The sequence below is a fragment of the Alligator mississippiensis genome, chromosome 4 (assembly GCF_030867095.1).
Source record: "Alligator mississippiensis isolate rAllMis1 chromosome 4, rAllMis1, whole genome shotgun sequence".
NCBI classification, from domain to species: Eukaryota; Metazoa; Chordata; order Crocodylia; family Alligatoridae; genus Alligator; species Alligator mississippiensis.
The window spans coordinates 160,112,738-160,135,523 of NC_081827.1; the positions used below are offsets into that span (position 1 = coordinate 160,112,738).

The following is a 22,786-nucleotide window of genomic DNA, read 5'->3' on the forward strand; positions in this document are numbered from 1 at the left end:
CAAAGCTGGCAAATCAGTCAGCAATGCAGAAATCCTTGACTTTAGGAAAGCTGATATTCACAAGCTCAGGAGGTTGGTTGTCAAGGCCCTGAAAGATCATGATCTGACAGAGAAGGGAGTCCAAGATGAGTGGTCTCTTCTTAAGGACACAATCTTAAAAGCACAAGGAAAGTCTGTTCCTGCCCACAGGAAAGGTAGTAAAAGGGCTGGCTAAAGAGGGAACTCATGGACCTCCATAATCTTAAAAGAGAAGCCTATATGGGTTGGAAGACTGGAAATACCTCAAAGGAGGATTATGCATCACTGGCCCACACCTGTAAGAAGAGGACCGGAAAAGCCAAGGCCAAAACCAAGCTCAAGCTGGCTATGGAAATCAAGGACAATAAAAAGTCCTTCAGATACGTAGGAAGTAGAAAAAAAATAAATGCAACATTGGACCACTGCTAAATCAAATGGGGCCGCTGACAACTAACACCCAGGAAAAAGCTAATCTCCTCAATGATTAGTTTGCGCTGTTTTTTCACCAGCCCAAGGGGATCACCCTGCCTGACAGGACGCAGGATTACAAGGATATGGGTGACCATACACCTACATTTGGTGAAGGCCTTGAGGGAACACCTTGAGAGGCTGGACATCCATAAGTCAGTGGGCCCTAATGGAACGCACCATCATAGAGTTGGCTGACATTATTGCTTGACCATTGGCACAGATATTTGAGAACTCGTGGCACTCAGGAGAGGTTCCTAAAGACTGGAAGAGGGCCAATGTGGTACCTATCTTCAAGAAAGGAAGGAAGGAAGGACTTTGACTTTTAACAACTTTATTTCACAAAAGATCAGGTACAGAAAGCAAAAAACCATCAAACCACACCAAAGAGAAACCATTCCAGGACATTCAGAACATCACACCGTGACAAACACCTTCGCAGTAATACACATCGTGTCTAACATGCTATTTATATATATAGCCTTCGAGAAACGAACAATTCCACCCTTCCCTGTCCCATAGTACACGTACAAAAACCTTCAACTTCTCACCCTGAGAAAATAAACAAAAGCAGCCTGGTGAGGGCCCAGGGCATGGCACAAGCCGGAAGCCACAGTCCGCCACCACGCCCTCCCGGTCGCCCAGACTGGTCATGACATCAGAGCGCGTATTTGAGACGGCCGTCCTCCACATGGCACAGCGCTCCCTCAAGGGCCCAGAGTGCCTCGAAGGCGGGCACCCCCCGCCGGAGCACAGCGTGCTCAAACTCCAGCAAGAGGCGCGCCCGCACTAGGAGGCCGAAGAGCCGCGGGGCATCGTCTGAGCCGGTGCCGGCAAGCCGGTTACAGCGGCTCTTGAGGACAGCCATCTTGGCCTGGCCCAGCAAGAAGTTGGCCAGGCAGATGGCGCCCCGCTCGGCCGCCTGGTACGGGTAGGAGCGTACGTAGGTGGTCTCCGAGAGGCTCCTGCCCAGCGCCCGCAGCGGCAGCTCGAGGGTGGCAAAGAGCGGCCGCAGGCGGGGACAGTCCAGGAAGGCGTGAAAGAGATCCTCCTCCACGCCCCCAGCGCAGAAGGGGCAGGCCATCAAAGCGGCTGGGTCAAAGTGGGATGCAAATGTGCCATGGCTAGGATGCCGTGCAGCAACCGCCACTGCAGGTCACCAGTCTTCTTGGCGGTCGGCGGCTTATACAATGTGCACCACGCCGGGTGGGCCGGTGGGGAAGCCGGTGGCCCCAGGCGCCGTTGCCACGGTGTATCGGGGCGGCCCACCAGCACCTGAGCATGGCGGACACAAACCACCCAGGCATACAAGCTTCTACGCGATAGAGAAGCAAAGGGACAACCCGTGTCACTATCGGGAGGCATGGGGAGCTGCAACAGAGTGCCCAGCCCACCGGCCAACTTTGCAGCCACAGCCAGGGTGACCAGCAGCGAAGGGAAAGCCTCGCTAGCGGGATCCATGGCCTGCAGGATCTGGCACGCCCAGAGATGTTCGTCCAACGTGGCCGCCGCCACTGGCGGGAGGGCGGCGCAGATGTCATGCAGGAGATGACCCATGGTGCGGACGGAGCGCATGCCCAGCCGTGCGGCCAGCACCTCGGGCAAGAGCCAGGCTGACCGAGCGGGGTCCAGGAGATGGTGCAGGCGGAGGACACGCGCCTGGATGAGGGTGGCTGTGAGGCTGGCAGAGGCCAGGCTCGGCACGGAGCACGACAGGGCTGAGTTGTGCACCAGAGGCTCCCTCAGCAGCTGCAGGAAACACAGTGTCCGGGCTTGAGGCTGGAGGCAGGCTCGTACCACGCTGCAATAAAAGGCCGGAAGCACCGCCCAGTTCAGGAGCATGGGTGTCAACAAAAAGAGCTCCCGGTCAAAGCCAAGGGCGCCGACCCTCTGCAGGAACCAGCACGCCAGTTGTTGCCATGGCAGCTGCTCCTCGCTGTAAAGCAGTCGCTGAAGGGCCTGCAGGCGGAAGGCCGCCACCCTGCTGGCCAGGTCAACCAGACCCTGGCCCCCCTCAGCGACAGGCAGGTGAAGGCCTGCTCGCGGGAGCCAGTGGCGCCCATCCCAGAAGAAGTCTACCAGGTTGCGCTGGAGTCTCTCGAGTAGATCCCGTGGGGGGTCGAGCACGGTGCACTGGTGCCACAAGGTCGCTGCCGCCAGGTTGTTGATGACAAGGACGCGCCCCCGGTAGGAAAGGCTGGCCAGGCGCCAGCGCCGCCGCTGCAGGTGGGCCTCCACCCCCTCCTTGAGGTCGTCCCAGTTGCGCGCCATGAAGGTCGGTGGCCCCAGGAACACGCCCAAGACCTTGAGGCCCTCACGGCGCCATGTGAGGCCCCCCGGCAAGTCCGGGGGGGGCGTGCCAGTCCATGCGCCAAGCAGCAAAGTATCGCTCTTGGCCCAGTTGATGCGGGCGGAGGAGGCGTGCTCATAGGCACGCTGGCAATCTGCCAGGGCCCGCACGTCTTCCTGAGTGTTGAGGAAGACGGTGACATCATCCGCATATGCCGACAGCCGGAGAGGAGGGCCAGCAGATGGGCCCGTGGCCACTGGCAGGGCCACACCACTCAGGCGGCGTCGCAGCGCGTGTAGCAGCGGCTCAATGGCCAGGGCGTAGAGCATGCCTGACAGCGGACACCCCTGACGAATGCCCCTGTGTGCGGGGAACGGAGCACACAGCACACCGTTCACCTTGAGCAGGCTGGAAATGTCTTGGTACAAGACCCAGAGGGCCCTGGTGAAGAGGGGCCCAAAACCAAAGTCCTCCAGAGTCCGGAAGAGATAGGCATGGCCCACCCGGTCAAAGGCCTTCTCCTGGTCTAGAGAGATGAGGCCGATGTCGAGGCCAAAGAGCTCGCTAGCCGTGAGTAGGTCACGCAGCAGGAACAGGTTGTCTTGAATGGTCCTGCCCGGCACGCAGTAGCTCTGCTCGGGCCCGGTGAGAGAGGTCATGACTGCACAGAGGCGGGTGGCCAACGCTTTGGCCAGGATCTTATAGTCTGCACACAGCAGGGAGACCGGCCGCCAGTTCTTAATGTAGTCGAGGTCTCCCTTCTTGGGCAGCAGGGTCAGCACTGCTCGGCGGCAGCTGATCGGCAAGATCTTGTCGGCGAGGCTGTCCTGGAAAACGCGCAGGAGGCTGCGGCCGAGGAGAGGCCAGAAGGTCTTGTAAAACTCGGCAGGCAACCCATCGAGGCCCAGGGCTTTGCTGGAGGCAAGGCCGGCCGTAGCGGCCGCTAGCTCTTCCAGGGACAAGTCCCACTCAAACTCTCCAGCCTCCTGGGCATCGAGACGAGGTAGGCCCTCATGGAGTTCCCGCGTGGCCTCGGGGCACGACAGCTCAGCCGCAAACAGGTCACGACAGAAAGCGACAGCATGTTCGCGTATTTCGCCCGGCTCTGTAATTACCCGGCCCTCAGGAGTCTTGAGATGATCCAAGACTTTTCTCGCTGCCCTCCACCGCTCCAGATTGAAAAAGAAGCGGGTCCGGGCATCAGTTTCCACCAGCTCCTGGCAGCGGGCGCGGATCCTCGCACCGTGGGCCATGCTCTCCGCCAAGTCACGCAGACATTTCCTGTGGAACTGGAGGCTCTCGCTGAGTGCTGCGTTGCTGCCAGCGGCCAGCAGAGCAGCCTCAAGCTCCGCCACGTCCTCCTCCAACTCCCGGATACGTCAGCGTGTCTCGTTCACGGCCAGCTGGGTGTACTGCTGGCAAAAGGCTCAGATCTGTACCTTGCCCACGTCCCACCACAGCTTCCAGGAGGAGTGGCTCAGTCTCGCAGCCTCCCACCTCCGCCAAAAGTGGGCAAAGCAGTCCCGGAAATAGGAGTCCTGAAGCAGGCTGACATTAAAACACCAATAAGGTGCCCGTGCACAGGCTCTCCCCAGCAGGCTCAGTTCACTGAAGGCTAGGCCATGATCTGACAGACCCGAGGGAGCGATGCGGCTTCTGCGCAGGAGTAGCAGGTGGTGCCTGGTGACATAAAGGCGGTCGAGGCGAGCCATGGTGAGACCACTGGCACCCATCCTGGCCCAGGTGTACTGGCGCACATCAGGTTGCAGGGCTCGCCAGACGTCCACGAGGTCTGCCCCCTCCAGGGCAGATTGCAGCTTGCGAGCGGAGGGCAGGTGGGGCTCAGGCCCTGTGCGGTCGAGGCGTGGGGCAGTGGTGCAGTTGAAATCCCCACCAAGGAGGAGCAGGTCATCATCCTCACTAGCGTCGTGCAGGCAAGGTCTCAAAGAAAATGACCCTCTCCTGGCCATTGGAGGGCACGTAGACATTGACGAGCAGCAGTCGGTGTTGTGCGAAGGTGACACGGACGGTCAGCAGGCGGCCGGGGACGACCTCCCGCGGCACCGCCGTGTCAAGCTGCAGCTGCAGTGATAAGAGAGTCACGACCCCAGCGCTGAGGTTGATGCCATGGCTCAGGAACATCTGTCCTCGCCAGGCAGCCCACCAGGCTGCCTGGTTGAATCTGTCAGAGTGTGTCTCTTGAAGGAAGGCGACGGCCAGCCTCTTCTGTCGCAGGAGCTCCAGGACGGCTTCGCGCTTCACTGAGTCTCGACAGCCGTTGATGTTGAAGGTGCCAATGGTTGTGGCTGCCATGGATGTGGGTGTGGGAGAGGAACAGCAAAGCAAAGTATGGGTGGAAGAGCGAGCACCCAAGAGCGGAGCAAGAAAGTACAGACAGGTCAAGGAAGGCCTACTGTGCCCTACTCTAGTCGAGGGACCCGCCCAGGTCCCACTCAACTCTCACCCTCTGGGCAAGCTTCTCCAAACGGTAAGCCATCTGGCGTGTGCCCAGATCCTGCTGCATGAGCTTGGCAGCTGCCCTGACACCCTTAACAAACACTTTGGGGTCTGCGCACCACTGAGTGATGCATCCCGTTACGTTCTTCTGCCCCTTAGTTAACTTCAACAAGGACAGGAGTCCCCCATAGTCAGGAGGGACCCAGGGGGGCTCCGCCAGCTTGGGGTGGATGTTGCCTAAGGAAGAGCGGCGAGTCCGCACCCCCGGCGGGAGCTCGCCCGCAACCGCAGCATCGACACCCTCGATGTCTAGACACATCAGCCGCCTCTCGTCGTCCGAGTCAAGGACCGGCTCCACGAGGGCATTCCCTGTCTTCTTGCGGGGGGGAGAGGCCATCCCGCTCACGACGCCTCTTGCGAGACTCAGTGAGCTGGACCTCCATCTCACCAACCTCTCCATCTGATCCGCCAGGCTGGGGCATGACCAAGGGGGTAGCAGACTCTCCAGCCACCCCCAAGCCCAGACCACCAGAAGAGAGGCATTCGCCACCATCCCCGCCGCCGCCCGACTCCGGAGGCTGGGGGACAGGCGAGGGGAGAGGGACCCCTGAAGCCCCCTCCCCCTCCGCCAAGTCTGCCCCGCCGATGGCTACATCCAACGGGGTGGGTGGTATGACAGCCAAAGCGGGGCCAGGCTCTCTAGTGGGGGGTCCCTCGGCACTGGCCGAGGAGGGTCCTGACAGGGATAGGGCGTCCTGAGAGGCCGCCTTCATCTTCCTCTCTCTGTCCTCCCTCTTCTTCTTGGTGGTAGTGGGCAGCTGCCCTTGTGCTGGGGATGGGCCAGACCGCCCCACCCCCCCACACGGTGGGGCTCCCGCACCAAGGGCAAGGGGCGCCACAGATGGGGGAGATGGCAGTGGGGCCTGGGTAGTAGCACCAGCCTCTCCACTGGACGATGGTTTCACACCAGAGCCCCCAGTCCCCTGAGATGGAGTAGGGGTGGAAGGAGGCTGGGAGGAAGAGCTCCCTGCCTCCCTGGGCCTGCCACATGCCCCAGAAGTCGACGCGCCGTCTCTCGGCGCTGCCGCAGGTGGCAATGGTCCGGCCGCCTTGCCCTGAGGGCACTGAGCAGCCAGGTGGGAGGAGCCACCGCACTTGAAACATGTAGTCTCGCCCACAGACAAATAAATAATATACCTCCGACCCTCGAGCGTGAGGCTCAGGGAGCGAGGTAGAGACTGGGGGCCCTCCTTGAGGAGCATAAAGACCTGCCTCCGAAAAGACAGGACGTGCTTCCGCTGAGGGTCCTTGCTTCCCATCGGCAGCCGGCGAAAAGGAATCGTAGGAACTCCATAGGCCTCGAGTCCCCTGGCCAGCTCCCGATCAGAAACATGTGGTGGGATGTTAGAGATCACCACCCTCACTGCCTGAGTCTCTAGGGGCGTGACAGGGTAGTGGATGCCCGCAATGTCTAGGCCCTCCGCACACACCCTGTCAACCAAAGCAGGCGTGCTCAAATAAATCATCGGGACCGTGTTCACACAACCCGCATAGCAGATGGTACGCCATCCCAGGAGCGCAGCCAGAGCCTCCATGCAAACCTCAAGCCCCACATGGAGAGGGGTATGAACCCTCAGGCCATGCGTCAGCGGGAGGTCCCGAGAGACATCCTCATGCCAACTGCCAGGTGTAGGAGCAGCCATCCTCACTAGGACATGGTTAAACTGCAAAGCAAAAAAACTAAGGGAACGAAAAGAAAACTTAAACACAGGAGCTCAAGGCCAAGCTCCCGGGAATGCGGCCAAAACAGAAAGTGAAGATAAGCCACTGAAAGGGAGGGAGGGATTTGGGGGGTGAAAAAAAAAGCGTGGATAGTACAAAATAAGGGGGCGGGGAAAGAAAAATGCACCCCTCAAGCGGCAAATGATAATAGAGACCTCCCCGCAAAGGGGGAGGAGGGTGGAGGGGGAAAAAAGCGGCAGGGGAAGGAGGGGGGGGGGTTAAAACAGCAAAAAGAAAAAAGAAAAGGAAAACAAAGGGGTGAGGGGGGGATGGAGGGGTAATTAAGAGCACCTCTGGAAGGCAGGCTAATGGAAAAGGTAACTCCCCACAACTAGCAGACAAAAAAGAGAGAAAGAAAGGGAAAGAGACAGTAAAAGAGAAGGCTGCAAGAAGCGTCTCACAGACAAAGAAACTGAAAGCAGAGGGGGAGGGAAGAGAGAAGAGAGAAAAGTGGGGGAAAAAGCCGCAAAAAAGCAAGAAAAGAGTCAGAAAGCGAGATAAACAGAGGCTAGAGAGGTGGGAGTGAAGAAAGAAAAGAGATAGGAAGCCGGGGAGTCTTACGCTTGGGATCGCCCCACGCAGCTCCAAGCAAGCCTGGTCCGAAGTGTCCAAAGCGGAAGAAAGGAAGGAAGGAAGATCCAGGGAACTACAGATGAATCAGTTGGACCTCAACCCCTGGGAAGATCTTGGAAAAAATTGTCAAAGAATCCATGAACAACAGGCTGACAGAAGGTGCCATTCTAAGAGACAGCCAACATGGCTTCATTTTGGGTAGGTTGTGCCTGACCAACCTCATCTCCTTCTATGACCAGGTGACGCATCACCTGGACAGGGGGGAAAGGTTGATGTCATTTACTTGGATTTGAAAAAAGCCTTTGACTTGGTCTCCCATGATGTCCTCATGGCAAAACTGGGGAACTGCAGTCTCAACAACCTTACGGTCTGATGGCTGGAGAGCTGGCTCCATGGTTGGACCCAGCGAGTGATAGTCTATGGAACCAAGTCAGCATGGTGCACGGTGCCCAGTGGTGTGCCTCAGGGTTCAGTACTCAGACAAGTATTCTTTAATATATTCACTAACAACCTGGATTAGGGTGTCAGAAGCAGACTGGCTAAATTTGTGGATGACACTAAACTATGGGGAAGCACAATTACGCTGGAGGATAGGCTAGGGATTCAGGCTGACCTGGATAGGCTCGCAAGGTGGGCAGATATAAACCTGATGACCTTCAACATAGAGAAATGCAAGGTGCTCCACCTTGGGAGAAAGAACCCACATCATACCTATAGGCTTGGCAGTGCTTTACTCACTAGCACTATGTCTGAAAGAAACTGGGGGTCATTCATAGATTCATAGATTGTCAGGCTGGAAGGGACCTCAAAAGGTCATTGGGTCCAACCCCCTGAACCAAGTAGGAAAGCTTACTGGGGGTCAGGTGACCCCAGCAAGGTGACTGTCTTGTCTTCTCTTGAAGAGTTCCAGGGTAGGTGATTGCACCACCTCTGGAGGGAGCTATTCCACAGTCCAGACACCCTGACTGTGAAGAAGTTTTTCCTAATGTTGAGCCTTAATTGGTCTTGCAGGAGTTTGTAGCCATTACTCCTGGTTTTCTCCTTGGGTGCCCTAGTGAACAATTGCTCACTGAGCCCTTGATATACTCTCCTAGTGTAGCAGTAAGCTGCTATCAGGTCCCCTCTCAGCCTTCTTTTCCCCAGGCTGAAGAGTCCCAGATCCCTCAAGCCTTTCCTCATATGTCTTGCCTTTTAAGACTTTGATTATACAGGTGTCTCTTCTTTGGACTCTCTGAAGCTTGTCCATGACCTTGTTAAAGTGTGGTGCCTTGAAGTGGATGCAGTAATCCAGTTGCAGTCTCACCAGTGCTGAGTAGAGTGGAAGAATCACCTCCTTGGTTTTGCTGGAGATGCATTGATTGATGCATGCCAGAGTGTTATTTGTCCTGCTGGCTACAGCATTGCACTACCGGCTGATATTCATACTGTGGTCTATTATTACCCCCAGGTCCCTTTCAGTCATGGTGCTACTCAGTTTGGTGCCACCAAGCCTGTAGGTGTGTTTGGGGTTGACCACAAGATGAATATGAGCCACCAATGCAATGCCACAGCTGGCAAAGCAAATAAAACCCTGACTTGCACCTACCGATGCATCTCAAACAAGACCCAAGATGTCATTTTCCCATTTTATTTGGCCTTGGTGAGGCCGCAGCTGGAGTACTGCATCCAATTCTGGGCTCCACACTTTAAGAAGGACACGGAGAAGCTCAAGAGAATCCAGAGGAGAGCCACGCACATGATTAGAGGCCAAGAGAGCAGGCTTTATGAGGAGAGGCTGAGAGGCATGGAGAAGCATAGGCCCAGGGGGGATTTGGTGGCAGCCTATTAGTATATAAAGGGTGTTCATCAGGATCTAGGAGAACGTCTGTTCACCAGGGCTCCCCTAGGGAAAAACAATGTCCAATGGTCACAAATTGCTGGAAGACCATTTTAGCCTGGACAAAAGTAAAATCTTCTTTACTGTCCAAGTCTCCAGAGTCTAGAATAGACTCCCCCCAGAAGTGGTGCAAGCACACACTCTGGACATGCTCAAGTTGTGTTTGGATGATTATCTTGCTGGGGTCACCTGACCCCAGTTGACTTCCTGTCCTTTGGGCAGCGGGCTGGACCTGATGATCTTGTGAGGTCCCTTCCAGCCCTAATGTCTATGAAATCTATTAAATCTGTGTCCCAGCCAGGTTTGCTCCAAGCTGTGTCATTTGTGCCCACATAGATGAGGAGCATGGGGTAGTGGTCAGAGGGCTGGACAAGTTTAGGAATCCCCTCTGCCACATCCCAAATACGGGCCCCTTGAAGGCAACAGACCTCACAGAGCAGGTGGTCAGGTTGGCAGATTGCTCCCTCTGTCTCTCTCAGGAGGGAGTCAGCCACCATGACCACCTTGTATCTCTTCTTAGGTAGTTTAGTTCCATTGATTTTAAAAAGACATAAATACTTGGTGCCTAAATCACTTCTGGAAATAGGACATAGGCTCCTAAATCAGTAGGGCATGTTTTGAAAATTTGACCTTCTGGGCTGTGCCCAGATGTGCAGGGGTGTGTGCTTGCAGCAGCAAAAATAATAGTGGCACAAATTTGTGCTGCTACTTTTTGCCACAGCACATGCCCCTGCATATGTGCTTTGTGGAGGGACAAATTGTCCTGCCTTGGGCAAACTGCCTATGCCTGGCCCTTTCCAGCTCCCAGCGTGCTGGAAGAGCCGGGGCACAACTGAAAGAGAGGAGACACTCTGGCCAGCAACCAGAGGATCTGTCAGGAGGACTAAGCCTCTGTGTCTTCAGGCATACACTCCTGTCTCATGTGCCACACCACATTTTTTCCTGGGGCTTTTTTTTGCTACTGGGATTTCCTGGTAGTAAATTTTGGCCCAACACTGCAAATTTGCAGCACAGGGCATGTTTTAATGTTCCTTGGATGTGGTTTGTGGCACCACAAACCTCATGCCCTTGCTCATCTGGATGTGGCCCTAGTGTTTTCACCTATCTGAGAAGAGCTCTCTTCTGCAGCACAAACTCTGACAGGGCTCCTCTACTTCAAACTATATTATTTTATGCTTAAGCCTCTTTTATTATTATCATGATTGGTACACTATAAAAACTGCAGTCGAGAGTGGGGTGGAGGGGGAGGGAGAAAATATAAATGGAAATACAAATAGAAAAAATTTCCAAGAAAAAACTCAGAACCCTAAATGAAAAACACTTTTGCAAGCTCTGGCCTTTCAGATTGCTTCATCTACCACTGATAGAAAAACTCTAGTTAATGTCAGTGGTCAGACCCATTATTCCTGTTGAACTCAACCAGAAGAGGACCGACCTCAAGGAAATCCACAACTCGGATCAATTACAAACTATTGGCTCCAGATGGAGCCAAAGCACAAGAAGCTAGTTGTGAACCAGAGGGCATATTAGCCTAATGATGAGACTCTCAGCCATGGTGCCTTGAAATCCTTTTAGGGGTGTAACAGGGTGCTATGCAATGTCATCATTGTTAGGTGTGCAAACATGATTTGCAAGAGGAGCCCAGAGATTTCAAATTCTACAGAATCAAAAATGAAAAACAAACTCTTGAAATATTTTTCTCAAATTCTGCCGAAACCTTTTTTGCCCTCACCACAACTTCAGTGCTTTTCAAAGCAGAGATATTTTATAAAGCAAAGATATAGTGAGAATTATCTGAAGGAAGCTGGCAGGAGCATTAATTATGGAGTGACTAGGTCTCTTACAATATGCCTTGTATTGCCAACTTTCTTACTGATCTGCTGATATCAAACAGCAAATCAATGATAGGAAGAGTAACTGTGATATATTTATAGTTTTTAGTCAAGTAGTGGATTCTGCAGCTCCTGGAATTGAGAAATCTGTTTCGACAGGTCAGGGTCTTGCATGCTGTAGTTGGCAAGGAGGTCCTAAACAGGCATTCATCCTGGCTGGTGCTGTGTTAAGTTGCAGCAGTTCCCTAGTAGAATCTTGCTTACAGCTTTCACTGGTGATCTGCAAAGGGAAGTAAACACCTCATTAATGAAATATGCAAAATGCTGTAAATTATGAGGGTGCGGCTGTGAATACCAGTAGAAGTAGAGCAAGGAGAGGAATTTGCAAGTCAGGCCTGACCAACCTGATTGCCTTCTATGATACGGTGACTGGTTCTGTGGATGTGGGGCGACTGGTGGATATGGTGTACCTTGATTTTATCAAGGCTGTTGATACAGTCTTCCACAACATTCTCACAGGCAAGCTAAGGAAGTATGGGCTGAATGAGCGGACTGCAAGGTGGATAGAAAACTGGCTGGAGCAATGGGCTCAGAGAGTAGTAATCAATGGCTCGATGTCTGGTTGGCAGCCCATATCAAGTGGAGTCCCCCAGGGATCGGTCCTGGGGCCAGTTTTGTTGTCTTCATCAGTGACCTGGAAGATGGCATAGAGTGCACCCTCAGCAAGTTTGCAGATGGCACCAAGATGGGGGGAGTAGTAGATATGCTGGAGGGTAGTAGGGCTGGGATTCAGAGTGACCTAGACACACTGGAGGATTGGGCCAAAAGGAATCTCATGAGGACAAGCACAAGTGCAAAGTCCTGCACTTAGGATGGAACAGTCCTATGCACCAGTAGAGGCTGAGGACTGACTGGCTGGGCAGCAGTTCTGCAGAAAAGGACCTGGGGGCTACAATGGACAATAAACTGAATATAAGTCACCCGTGTGCCCCAGTTGCCAAGAAGGCTAATGGCATACTGGGCTGCATTGGGGTGTGATGCCAGTAGGTCAAGGGAAGCATAGGTGACGTGTGCCTCCTGAAGCTGGGGGGGCACGGTTACCACCCGCAGGTGGTGACGCAAGTGTCAACGGTGAGGGCGGGCCAAGTGGGGACTGTCTGCAGGCGGCTGCGGTGGTATTAGCAGGTGTTGGGGTCCCCTCTGCAGCCAGACACCAAGCCCGGAAGTGCTGGTGGCACTTCTTGGGGGGGGGGGGGGGGATGCCAGCGCTCCGCCTGCCCCCCATGCCCATTGCCTAAGCCAAGAGTGCTCACTCTCAGGGGGGGCACCAGTGCTCTCAGGGGGGGTGTTGCCTATGAAGGGAAATAATTATTCCCTTCTATTCAGCACTAGTGACGCTACATCTGGACTACTGTGTTCAATTTCGGGCCCCTACTGAAAGGATGTGGACAAATTGGAGAGAATCCAGTGATGGGTGACAAAAATGGTGAGGGAGCTGGGGCACATGACATATGAGGAAAGACTGGGGGAACTCCATCCTTGGGGGTTTTCAAAACCTGGCTAGACAAAACTTTGGCTGAGATGATCTAGTTTCAAGAAGATCAGTGCAGTTCCCCCCAAACCCCTGCACTGATATTCTTAAAGCTTGTCAGACTTCATGCTCTCAGCAGAGGCTACCATCCCTGCAAGTTTCATCCAAATCAGACAGAAAACAACAAAGTTATAGATATTTCATTGAGTCCCCATTATACATGACTGGATCTCCAAGGTGGCTCTGAAACTTTGAAGTCACTTCGGCCGGATCGAGGCAGAAACCCAGTCCAGAGCTCTGAATCAGATCCCTGGCATCTGAAGCGGGCAGATCCAAAGCCAGATCGGATCGCTGCTGACTTGCACAGGTCTAATCATTAATGACCTCCAACCCTCCCCACCCAGAAAATGAGGACCATATCAAGGTAGTTATGAGGGACAAACCTGTCTTGGCTTACAGACAGTCCCCAGCTTCAACAGTGTCTCTCTGGCAACAGACTTCCTAACTCCTATTCTTACCAAGGTAAGACCATGCTCCTGACCCAAATGCTAGCTGTGACCCTTCATCAATACACACTACATCGTCAGTGGACCAAATAACATGAGTTACAACATCTGAGGTTCATTCACTTGCTCCTCTCTCAATACCATATACGCCGTCACCTACTTACAGTGCCCCTGTACTGTCTGCATTACACAGATGAGGCAATCCATGCATGAAAGAACGAATGAACACTGAACTGACACTAACTTGAGAAAGACACACAAGCCTGTGGCAGAACGCTTATGTCTCCCTGGACATTCCAGTGCTGACCTCGGAGTAGCGATTCTTAGACAACACAGCTTTAGAAACCGACTTGAACAGGAAATTGCAAAACAAGAAATTATCCATAGCCTGGACTGTGTTAAGTATGGTATAAACCAGAGGTTCCCAACCATCGGGCTGCAGCCCAGTACCAGGCTGCGAAGGGTTGATGCCAGGTCGTGGCACAAGCCCGCCTCTTGGACCCCCATCTGTCCACCCAAGCAAGCAGCTTCTGTCACCGGCAGTCACATGCAGGGCTAAAGCTAGGTGGTGGTGCAGCCCCAGGAGGGAGGCAGCCAGCTCCATGCATCCCATCCCACTTCCGTGCCAGTCCACAGTATAAAAAAGGTTGGGAACCACTGGTCTAAACTAAAACTATATTGTTATCTCATTATCTGGATTAGCTTTAGTAACTCATTGAGGGACATAAGGATTAACTGCTTTGTTTTTCTTCCTTCTACCCATCTTGCGTCTCAGGAAGTGCTCTTTCCTTTTTCCTCCCCATCCTTACCCTTTGTATTCTAATCACTGTTTTCTATTTAGCTCCGCTTCCTGCAGTCTTTCCATAGAATCTGATGAAATAAGCCACTGCTTACAAAAATTTATGCATCTCTGATTCAGTTAATTTATATAACAATGGTTCTCAATCTTTTTAGATTCAAAGCGCTTCTCAGAAAATGTCAGCTCTTCGTTTTCACTAATTCTTTGACTATGGAAACATAATAGAGCAATTTTTCTGTTGCAAAGAACTCAACAGGTCAGAATGTTTTTAACACTATGGATTCTTATTTGATATCTCTGGGTTTTTCTTTCCAATCATGTTTGCACACCTAACAGTGCTAATAATGCATGGCATCCCACAACACCCTTGACAGGATCTCAGGGCATCCTGATTGAGAATCATTGGTCTATAAGGCCATGTCCACACGTGCAGGCACATGCACTTGCAGCAGCTCAGATAGCAGTGGCACAAATTTGTGCCAGACATTTGTGCCTCAGCACACGTGCCTGAACATGCACTTTGGTGTGGGGCAAATTGTGCCACCTGGGGCAAACTGACCCTGTCCAGCTCCTACCAGATCTGCAGCCAGGGGGAGCTGGAGGCTGGGGCCAGCTCCTGTGCTGGTCCCAGCTCCTGTGCTGGCCCCAGCAGTATAAAGTGCTGCCCCAATGAGCAGCTCAGGGCTACGTGCCCTCAGGAGCTTCTGAGGCCTGGCCAGTTGATATATGGGGACACCAGCTCCCTATGCCAGCTGGACTGCTGCAGCAGCCCTGACCTAGAGTGGCCCCTGCACCCTCTACCCACTGCAGCAATCTGGCAGCGGGAGCTGCTGCCTGACTGTGACCTGTTGCCACCTGCAACAGCATCCTCTCCCTTGGACCTGCAGCCCTGTGTCTGCATGCCTGACACCCCCCTTTGGTACAAGCACTGCAGCAGCGCCACCTGCACCTTTGGGCCAGCTGCCAATGGGCTGTGGCTACACAGTTGGCTTTCATGCGGCACTGCTGTCATGTGTGCCCCCGCCCTGCCATCTGGGCAGCTATTGCTTGGAAGATGTGCTCATTGTGGTGGCCCACTTTGAACTGTTGAAGCTTGTCCTTCTGGCCCCAAATGGCCAGGAGGTCAGCCACCTTATTTGCCCTCCAGCTGGGTCCCTGGTGGCAACCCTGGGCAGTCTCCTCTGCCTAGGTCCCACCATTTGCCTCACTAGCAGGAATCCTTGTGTTCCTTGTTTAAAAATTGCAAATTCTCTGATAAAAAAATCCCAAATTCACTTATTAAAATATCCAAAAATCCATGTTCTTCCACAATAAAAATGAAATGCCTCTCTCTCTGTGTCTCTGTCTGTCTGTCTGTCTGTCTGTCTCTCTCTCTCTCTATATATATATATATACAGAGAGAGAGAGAGAGAGAGAGAGAGAGAGAGAGAAAGAGAGAGAGAGAGAAGTTGGGCAGTGTTTTATTGATATTAGGGTTGTCAAACAATTAAAAAAAATCAGATCGCAAATAGTTGCGCAATTAAAAAAAATTAGTCGCAATTAATCATGATTTTAATCACACAGCTAAAAACTCAAAATTCTGCAAAATTATGCAGGTACTTTATATGGTTGGGGGAGTAGGGTACGTGTAGAGGGGGCATGGGAGGTGAAGGGGGGGCACATGCCCCCCTGAGATTGGCCACCACCGCCACGGGCTTCTTAGGGCAGTTGCCACTCACCACTTGCCCCTCCTCACTGCCACTGTCACCGGAATCTGTGGGCAGTCGCCACTCACCACAGCCACTGGCATCTGCGGCCAGTCCTTGCTCACCACTCACCACCCCCCACCCCTCCGCCGCTATCATCTGTGGGTGGTCCCCACTCGCCACCGACACTGCCTCCTACAAATGGTGCCCCCCCCCGCCCCCCGTCTCGAGATGCACCAGTCATTCATGGTTGCAGGGGGATGTATGTGGGGGGAAATTTGTGAAGTTGTGGGCTGCTATGAGTGTGTACGTGGGGTTCGAAGCCTGGGAAAGGGGAGTCTGTGCATGCCAGGGCAGGATATGGGGTACTGTGGGTCAGGAGTGAGGGTGAGCAGCAGGACTATGGGGGCTGTGGCTTGGGAGTGAGGGACAGGGCACAGGCATATCGCTGCCCTCCACCCACAGTCATATTACCACCCTCCCTCCGCAACAGGAGTCCTCTTTTTTGAAACTGGAAATATGGTAACCCTACAGAAATGCAGCCGGGCAGTATATAGAGTAGCCCTCAGCAGGTAAGTCTGTGCAGCAGTGGGAAGGGGTGGGGGGAGATGGAAGGAGTGGGGGGGGGGCAGATTGAAGTGCCCACAGTGAGGGAGGGAGTGGGGCAAGGGCAGGGGTAGGGTCTGGGGTGAATGGGGCCCCAAGGCTGAAGCAGGTCATGGGATGGAGCTGAGCAAGTGGCTTGTCCCAGGGTGCGAGGGGGGAGCAGTTCCCTGCCGCTGCACACACCCTTAGGGGAGGCATGGGGAATATGTGCCCCTCAGATTTGTGCACAGGGCAGAGGCAGGCTGCCTGCTGAGAGCTGAGGCTCTGTGTCTGCACCCTGTTGCCTTTGCCCTGGGAGCCACATGATGCCATGTTGTTGGCTCCCAGGGCAAAGGCAGCAGGGTGCAGAGCCCCAGACCACAGTGGGCAGCCCACCTCTGCCCCACATACAAATCCTAGGGGTACATGCCCCCCACACCTCCCCTAGGGGTGTGCACAGCAGAGGGTAGTAATGCAGCCCCCCATGCTCCTGGATGAGCTGCCTGCAGCTCCATCCCATGTTCTGCCCTGATCCCAGGGTCCCATTCACCCCAGTCCCTGCCCCTGCCCCACTCCCTCCCTCGCCATAGGGGCCTCGTTTTGCCCTCCACCAACCTATTCCCTCTCCTCCTGCCCCTTGCCCTCCACAGATTTACCCACTGGGCACTGCTGTACATGCTGCTGGGCTGCATTCCTTGCTGTGTGCATGCTGCAGCTGCTCATGTGTCTGTGTGAGTCTTTGTGTGCATACACCCCCACCCCCCACACGCGCACACACCTTCCTGCTGCAGGAGCCTGCACCCAGGCTGCCCTGTAGTCCTCTGCACTGCCACCGCTGCCCTGCTGGGCGGTCTGGAGGTGGCAGTGATGGCAGCAGAGTGGAGCTCAGGCACAGGCTCCAAAACCATATGTGTGATCAACGCATTAAAAAAATTAATGCAAAAACCAATTAACACATTAATTGCATATGTTAACAGCAATTAATTGACAGCCCTAATTGATATACTTACAGTTTTAAAGCAATTTAGAAGCTACCAATGCCTCTATCATCATAATAAAATAAATTCTAAATATCTATACGCTTTGCTTTTGGTTTTTTTATCAAAGAAAAATCAGAGCTCCCCCTGCAGCCACAACTCCTGTCCGAAGAATGGGGGGGGGGGGCATGAGTGGGTGTGGGTGTGAGAGGGTGCGGGGTTTGTTGAGGATTTGTAGGTGTGGGGTTTGTAGGGAGAGTTTGAGGGAGGCTGCCATGTGCCCACCCTGCCACCCCCATGTGGCGCACAGCCCCAGGTGCTGGCAGCAGCAGCCAGCTAGGCTGTTGGGGCACTCATGGCCCACTGCAGGCACAGCCCTGTGGCGGTGCGGCACTGCCTGAGACCTGAGGGTTGCACATGGCAAAGGGAGCTGGCCCTGCCCACTGGTACACACCTTCAGACAGGACTGGGATGGTTCTTGCCATGACCCAGGCCTCCCGGCACTACATGCAGCAGGCCATGAGTGCCCTGGAAGCCTGGCTAGCTGCTGCTGCCAGTCCCAGGGGCTGTCCACTGTGGGCAGGTAGGGAGGGGGTAGCAGACTCATGGTGCACCCCCCGCCCCGAAACCCCACAGTGCCCCCATCCCCATGCCCCTGCTTACTGGGGACAGAGCCTGGGTCTAAGCTGCTGCTGCCAGCCTTGCCCTGCTTCTATTTGCCCCAGCACACTGAGGCAGCATGCTGGAGCAGCAGGGGCACACAGCAGGCATAGAGATGCTCTGGCCAGGTGCTAAAGCATTTCCTTGGAGGACTCAGCCTCTGGCCGCCTCCGGGCATGCTCCAGGAGTGCACCCTGCACCACTTTTTTCTTGGGTGTTTTCTTTTGATTTTCCTGGTATCAAATTTAGACCCCACGCTGCAAAAATGCAGCGTGGGGAACATACTTTAATTCACTGCATGCCTCCCACGGTGCCTCAAACTGCTTTTGGACACCACAACAGGTTCGTGCTCGCTCGCCTGGATGCGGCCTAAGATGCAAATCCATCCTGACTTCTGCCAGATATAGTATGAACAGGGATTCTGGTGTATGGGAGTGAATGGAGGGGCAGTGAATTGCCTGAACAGCACTCCCATGAGGCTCAGCAGCAGCTCAGGTGGCCCAAGTTAATTATGATTTTGGCCAAAATTAAATGTTTCAACATTTCTGCATCAAAGCTTTATGGAACTTTCTATTCCTTTAAAAATGCCAATGTTTCAACTTTGTGTCCTGACCTGGAATGAAAATGAGTACCAGTGTATTGGAATCTCCTGCAGGATGGACACATTTTTAAACAACTCTAGTGAAAATGGAGGGATAGTGGAAAGGTGCCAGTTGGATGAAGGTTTTGGGCAAGGGATAACAAAACTGGGCTGTGGTTCCTCTGAAGCCACATGAGTAGTTTTAACTGCAGCTATTGGCTTGGAATCCTGCTGGTAGCAGCAGTGCAGAGAGCATGGGAAGCTCTGGGGGCTGCTGGAAAGGACTGACTGATGCAGCTGAGTTATCCTGGTGATCTACACTGCTCTGGGCTTTGGCAGAGATGGTGGCTCCTGGTTTCTGTGAAAGCCAGTGAAGCACCTGTTGTCCTTTGCCACTGGCGCTAGATAGTCTAATTCACGCTTCTCTGCCTTTTCAGATCCCTCAGAGAGGTTCAGAATAGGCTGTAGTTCTTGCTGACCCTAGGACCTTTGCCAGACTTGCAGCTGTGGCAAATGGCTCCGTGTCCTCATTTGAGGTCACAGCTTCTCTTGGCTCTGTGCCCAAGTATTCTGATCCCCCTACTTCCTTTCCCCACAATTTCTGAGCTCAAGTGTAATGCCCAGGTAAGACAATAAATGTTACTCATGCAGTGCCCAACAGCCACAGTTGGCTGACTAAATGCTGCCAGCATGGTAGTTGTATCCATATAGAGCAGCTGACATAGCTCAATCCCTGGTGGGTACAATACTCAGTGCAAGTTCCAACTTAAATACGAGCTTGCACTTTCCAAACTCTCTCCCCACACCTCCTCTTTGCATTACTGTTACCGTGGCCCAACACAGTGGGGAGTTTTGCCTTCCTCTGCAGGGCTGGGGACATACTTCTCTTCCTTGGAGCTCTCAAATGTACTTCAACAACCTTTGCAGTGGTGGGACACTGAAAGCCCTTGTCTCCCTCCTTTACCTGTGGGGGGTTCAGGTGCTCTTGGTGGGTTTTTTGAGGGCATATACTGTGTAATTGTGTGACTGGGTTGATTGCATAGTTTTAGAAATAGGGAGACAAGCACTTGTATGGGATAAGGCAGGATCATCCCTATCCAGACTGAGCACAGGGTTGGACTAGAAGATCCCCTCATGTCCCAATCCAGCCCTGTACTTTCCAATGATTCTGTGATTCTAAGGCTCAAAACAGTCGTACTGCCCAGAAACACCAACCAATTATATCCAAATGTCAGCATCATTTTGGGGCCAGTCAGGGCCAGGAAGTCGCAATGAATCCAGAATCTGTTTCCTCTATGATATATTAAATACACTGAGCCTCTTTCTTTTATGACCCTGGGTGAGAATTTATCTGACTGATACATAGGCCAGAAGCTTGCAAGATTCCCATCTGCAGAAGGTCTTGTCCTAGAGTCTCTGGTTTCTGTTTGTTTTGCACATAAATTATCTGGGTCCATGTACCTGTCTCTTCCTTGTACAGACTCAGTACGTTGCATAAAGTCTTCTTTTAAGGCTACAAAAACAGATAAAACCACAGAGGATCACTGGAGACTTGTTAAGGTTGTCTTTTCTTCTCAGACCGGTGGGAGTTTGCAGAGTGGTTTCTGGGAAGCCAGCCAAATTGCGATTCAGATGAGTTCTTCTGAGGGGAAAACTATTTGGGATATGGGTTTTGAACTGGGGTGAACTTTGGCCTAAACGCTCTTCAGAGTAAATTGAGCCAGGAATATTTGATATAACTGAAATTGTGGGAGCACAGGTTTCTGCTGTTCTAATTATAACATAGGGCATAGATTTCAATTGGGCTGGCAGCAGAGGGACAGGGAATAGGAAGGTGAAATGTAGAAAGGATTTGAGATCCTGGATGAAACTGGGCAGAGAAGACTTCTCTGTTCGGCAAGAGTTTTTAAGATTGTGTCGTTCAGGATTGGTAGGGGGAAGGGGCAAAATGTTCAAAGTCTCAAAAAATGGTCACGAGTCAGTGACTGTCCCCTCCACTCCCCCTAAAAAAACGCATTTTTAGAACTAATCAAGCACAATGTTTCAGTTTGGATGGGGTCCAGAAAAGTACTTAGATGCCTAAAGTGCAGCTTAAGGAGAACTTTAGGTGCCTGAGTCCAAGCGAACTATCTACAAAGCAATCTGAGAGGCCATAAATAGCTAAGTTTCCACCAGTACAACACCACAGGCGCCCACATTTCTGCTACTGCATGTAACCAGGCATGCTGCTGTCTTGGTAGAATGGAGATCTTGGTGCCCATCTTGCGTGCAAACCCAGTTGAGATTTGCAAACTAGGCATCCCTGAGAGGCCCAAGCAGGCAGGCATGCTCAGAGTGCGTCTAACCCACACTGACAGCGTGGAATTCAGCACAAAACACATACCATGGCCACTTCCATTAAAAAATCATTTTAAAAAGGGGGTGGGGGGCAGGGGGAGGCAGAGGCAGTGGTGATGCCAGTCAGAGCCCGCCTCTATCTGAGTGGTTAGAACACACTCTCAGAAGGAAACACTCATCTTCTTTGAAAGGAAGGGTGCTCTCCACATGACAAGCCTGCCCATGAGGTGTGACACTGCTTTCATCCTGTCCCACAGCTGCTGGGGACACGCTCTATGAAGTTGCCACACTGGTGGAGGTGTTGCTTCCGCAGGAAGGGAGATGAGTTTCTGTTCTGCCATTTTTCTGGCCGCTGCTGGTAAAATCTCCCCAGAAGCTAATGTAGCCAGTTTGATGCAAACTGAGAAAGCCAGGACCTCTGGTTGTCTGAGACCGCTGGGCAATGGAAGGGTATTTGAGCACTGCAGGTCACAACAGGTCATACACACAGAAATAACGTGTGGCAACCACAGTGACCACTCTGCAACCATTTTCCAGGTTGCCAGCAGGTTTCTGGGATTTTTCTAATATTTTTTTAATCGACATGCTTACTTAAAATATTTGACTGAATATTTGTTTTATTTACAAACTTCAATATCCATTTTGATCTCCCTTTGTTTTTAATTAAAAACAACAAGATAATAAAAACAGCCTGAATATTTTATCCATAATGACTTTAAAGTCAATCTTTTTTTTTTTTTAAAGGGTTTCTTAAAATAAAACCATGTTTTGATTGACAAGTTTTGTTCCAAAAGTTTCAGCCAAGCTGACCTGGGACTGGGACCTGGGCCAAGGTCTGTCCCTCACACCCAGAGAAGTCATTCCAGGATTAAAAGATACGACTTGTGCAGACCAGAGCAACAGAAAAAACAGCAGTGGTGGGACCTTCCAAACTGGTGGGGACCACTTTTCCAGGGGGCCCTGGGTCTGGGTCCTGTGGATTCGTGTATTAATCCACCCCAGCCCCCAGGAGAACCAAGCCAGTCTCACTCATCACAGCTGCACCAGGGCTTCTTGCCATTTATTTGCAAAGAATAATGATCCCCCTTTGCCCATCTCTGCCTCCTCCCATCCGGGGTTCCCACAGCACTTTGAACAGTTGCTAAGGGCCTGGAAAGTCCCTACAGAGGCAGAATTAGCCCCTGGGGATTGCCTCTGGTGAAGCCAGAGCTGCCCCCTTGTTCCACCTGCCTCATATTCTAACCCTCAGCCTCCCTGCTCTAGATGAGGCCTTCATGGCCCTCTGGGAACCTGTGGTCTGCAACACGTGCACTTGTGCAGCGTGCATTAATCACCCCCAGCATTCCTGCTGCCCCAATATCCGTCATTTGTAAACCTAGGTCCTGGAATCCATTCATGCCCTGGGATGTGGGGCTGAGTCTGCTTTCCTTGCTTTCCACAGAAGCCGCTGTCCCACGGGAGCACATCATCCATGGGTAGCACCGTAGATTACAAGCCACCAGTAGCTGAGGTGGAGGAGGTTGTGGAGGAGGCTACGGAGGGCACCGAGCCTGAAAACTGCTTCACTGAGGGTAAGAGGCCAAGTGGCCACCCAGTGATACCGTTGTACGGGCAGGAGCAACCTGAGGGTCTGCAGAGCACCAGCTGTGACTGCCAACCACAACCCAGTGGGCCCCTAAACTGGCAGAGGCCCCGCATAGACAGATTGCCCCAAACTCCCACAGTCTCCAGGGGTCACACCCCAACCCTTACAGGATCCCAGCAACAAACTTCACATCCCCATGGGGTCTCCATAGATTCCCATCCCCAAACTTATGCGTCATCCCTGGG

General features: G+C 52.9%; 1 protein-coding gene across 1 annotated transcript in view; it reads left to right on the top strand.

Annotated features, from left to right (window-relative positions):
* SCN4A (sodium voltage-gated channel alpha subunit 4) overlaps positions 1-22,786 on the top strand; it is a 117,124-nt gene that overhangs the window by 63,027 nt on the left and 31,311 nt on the right. Inside the window, exon 16 of the mRNA XM_019475818.2 lies at positions 22,398-22,527. Coding sequence (XP_019331363.1) covers positions 22,398-22,527 — 130 coding nt within the window. The remainder of the gene's footprint in view (positions 1-22,397; positions 22,528-22,786) is intronic.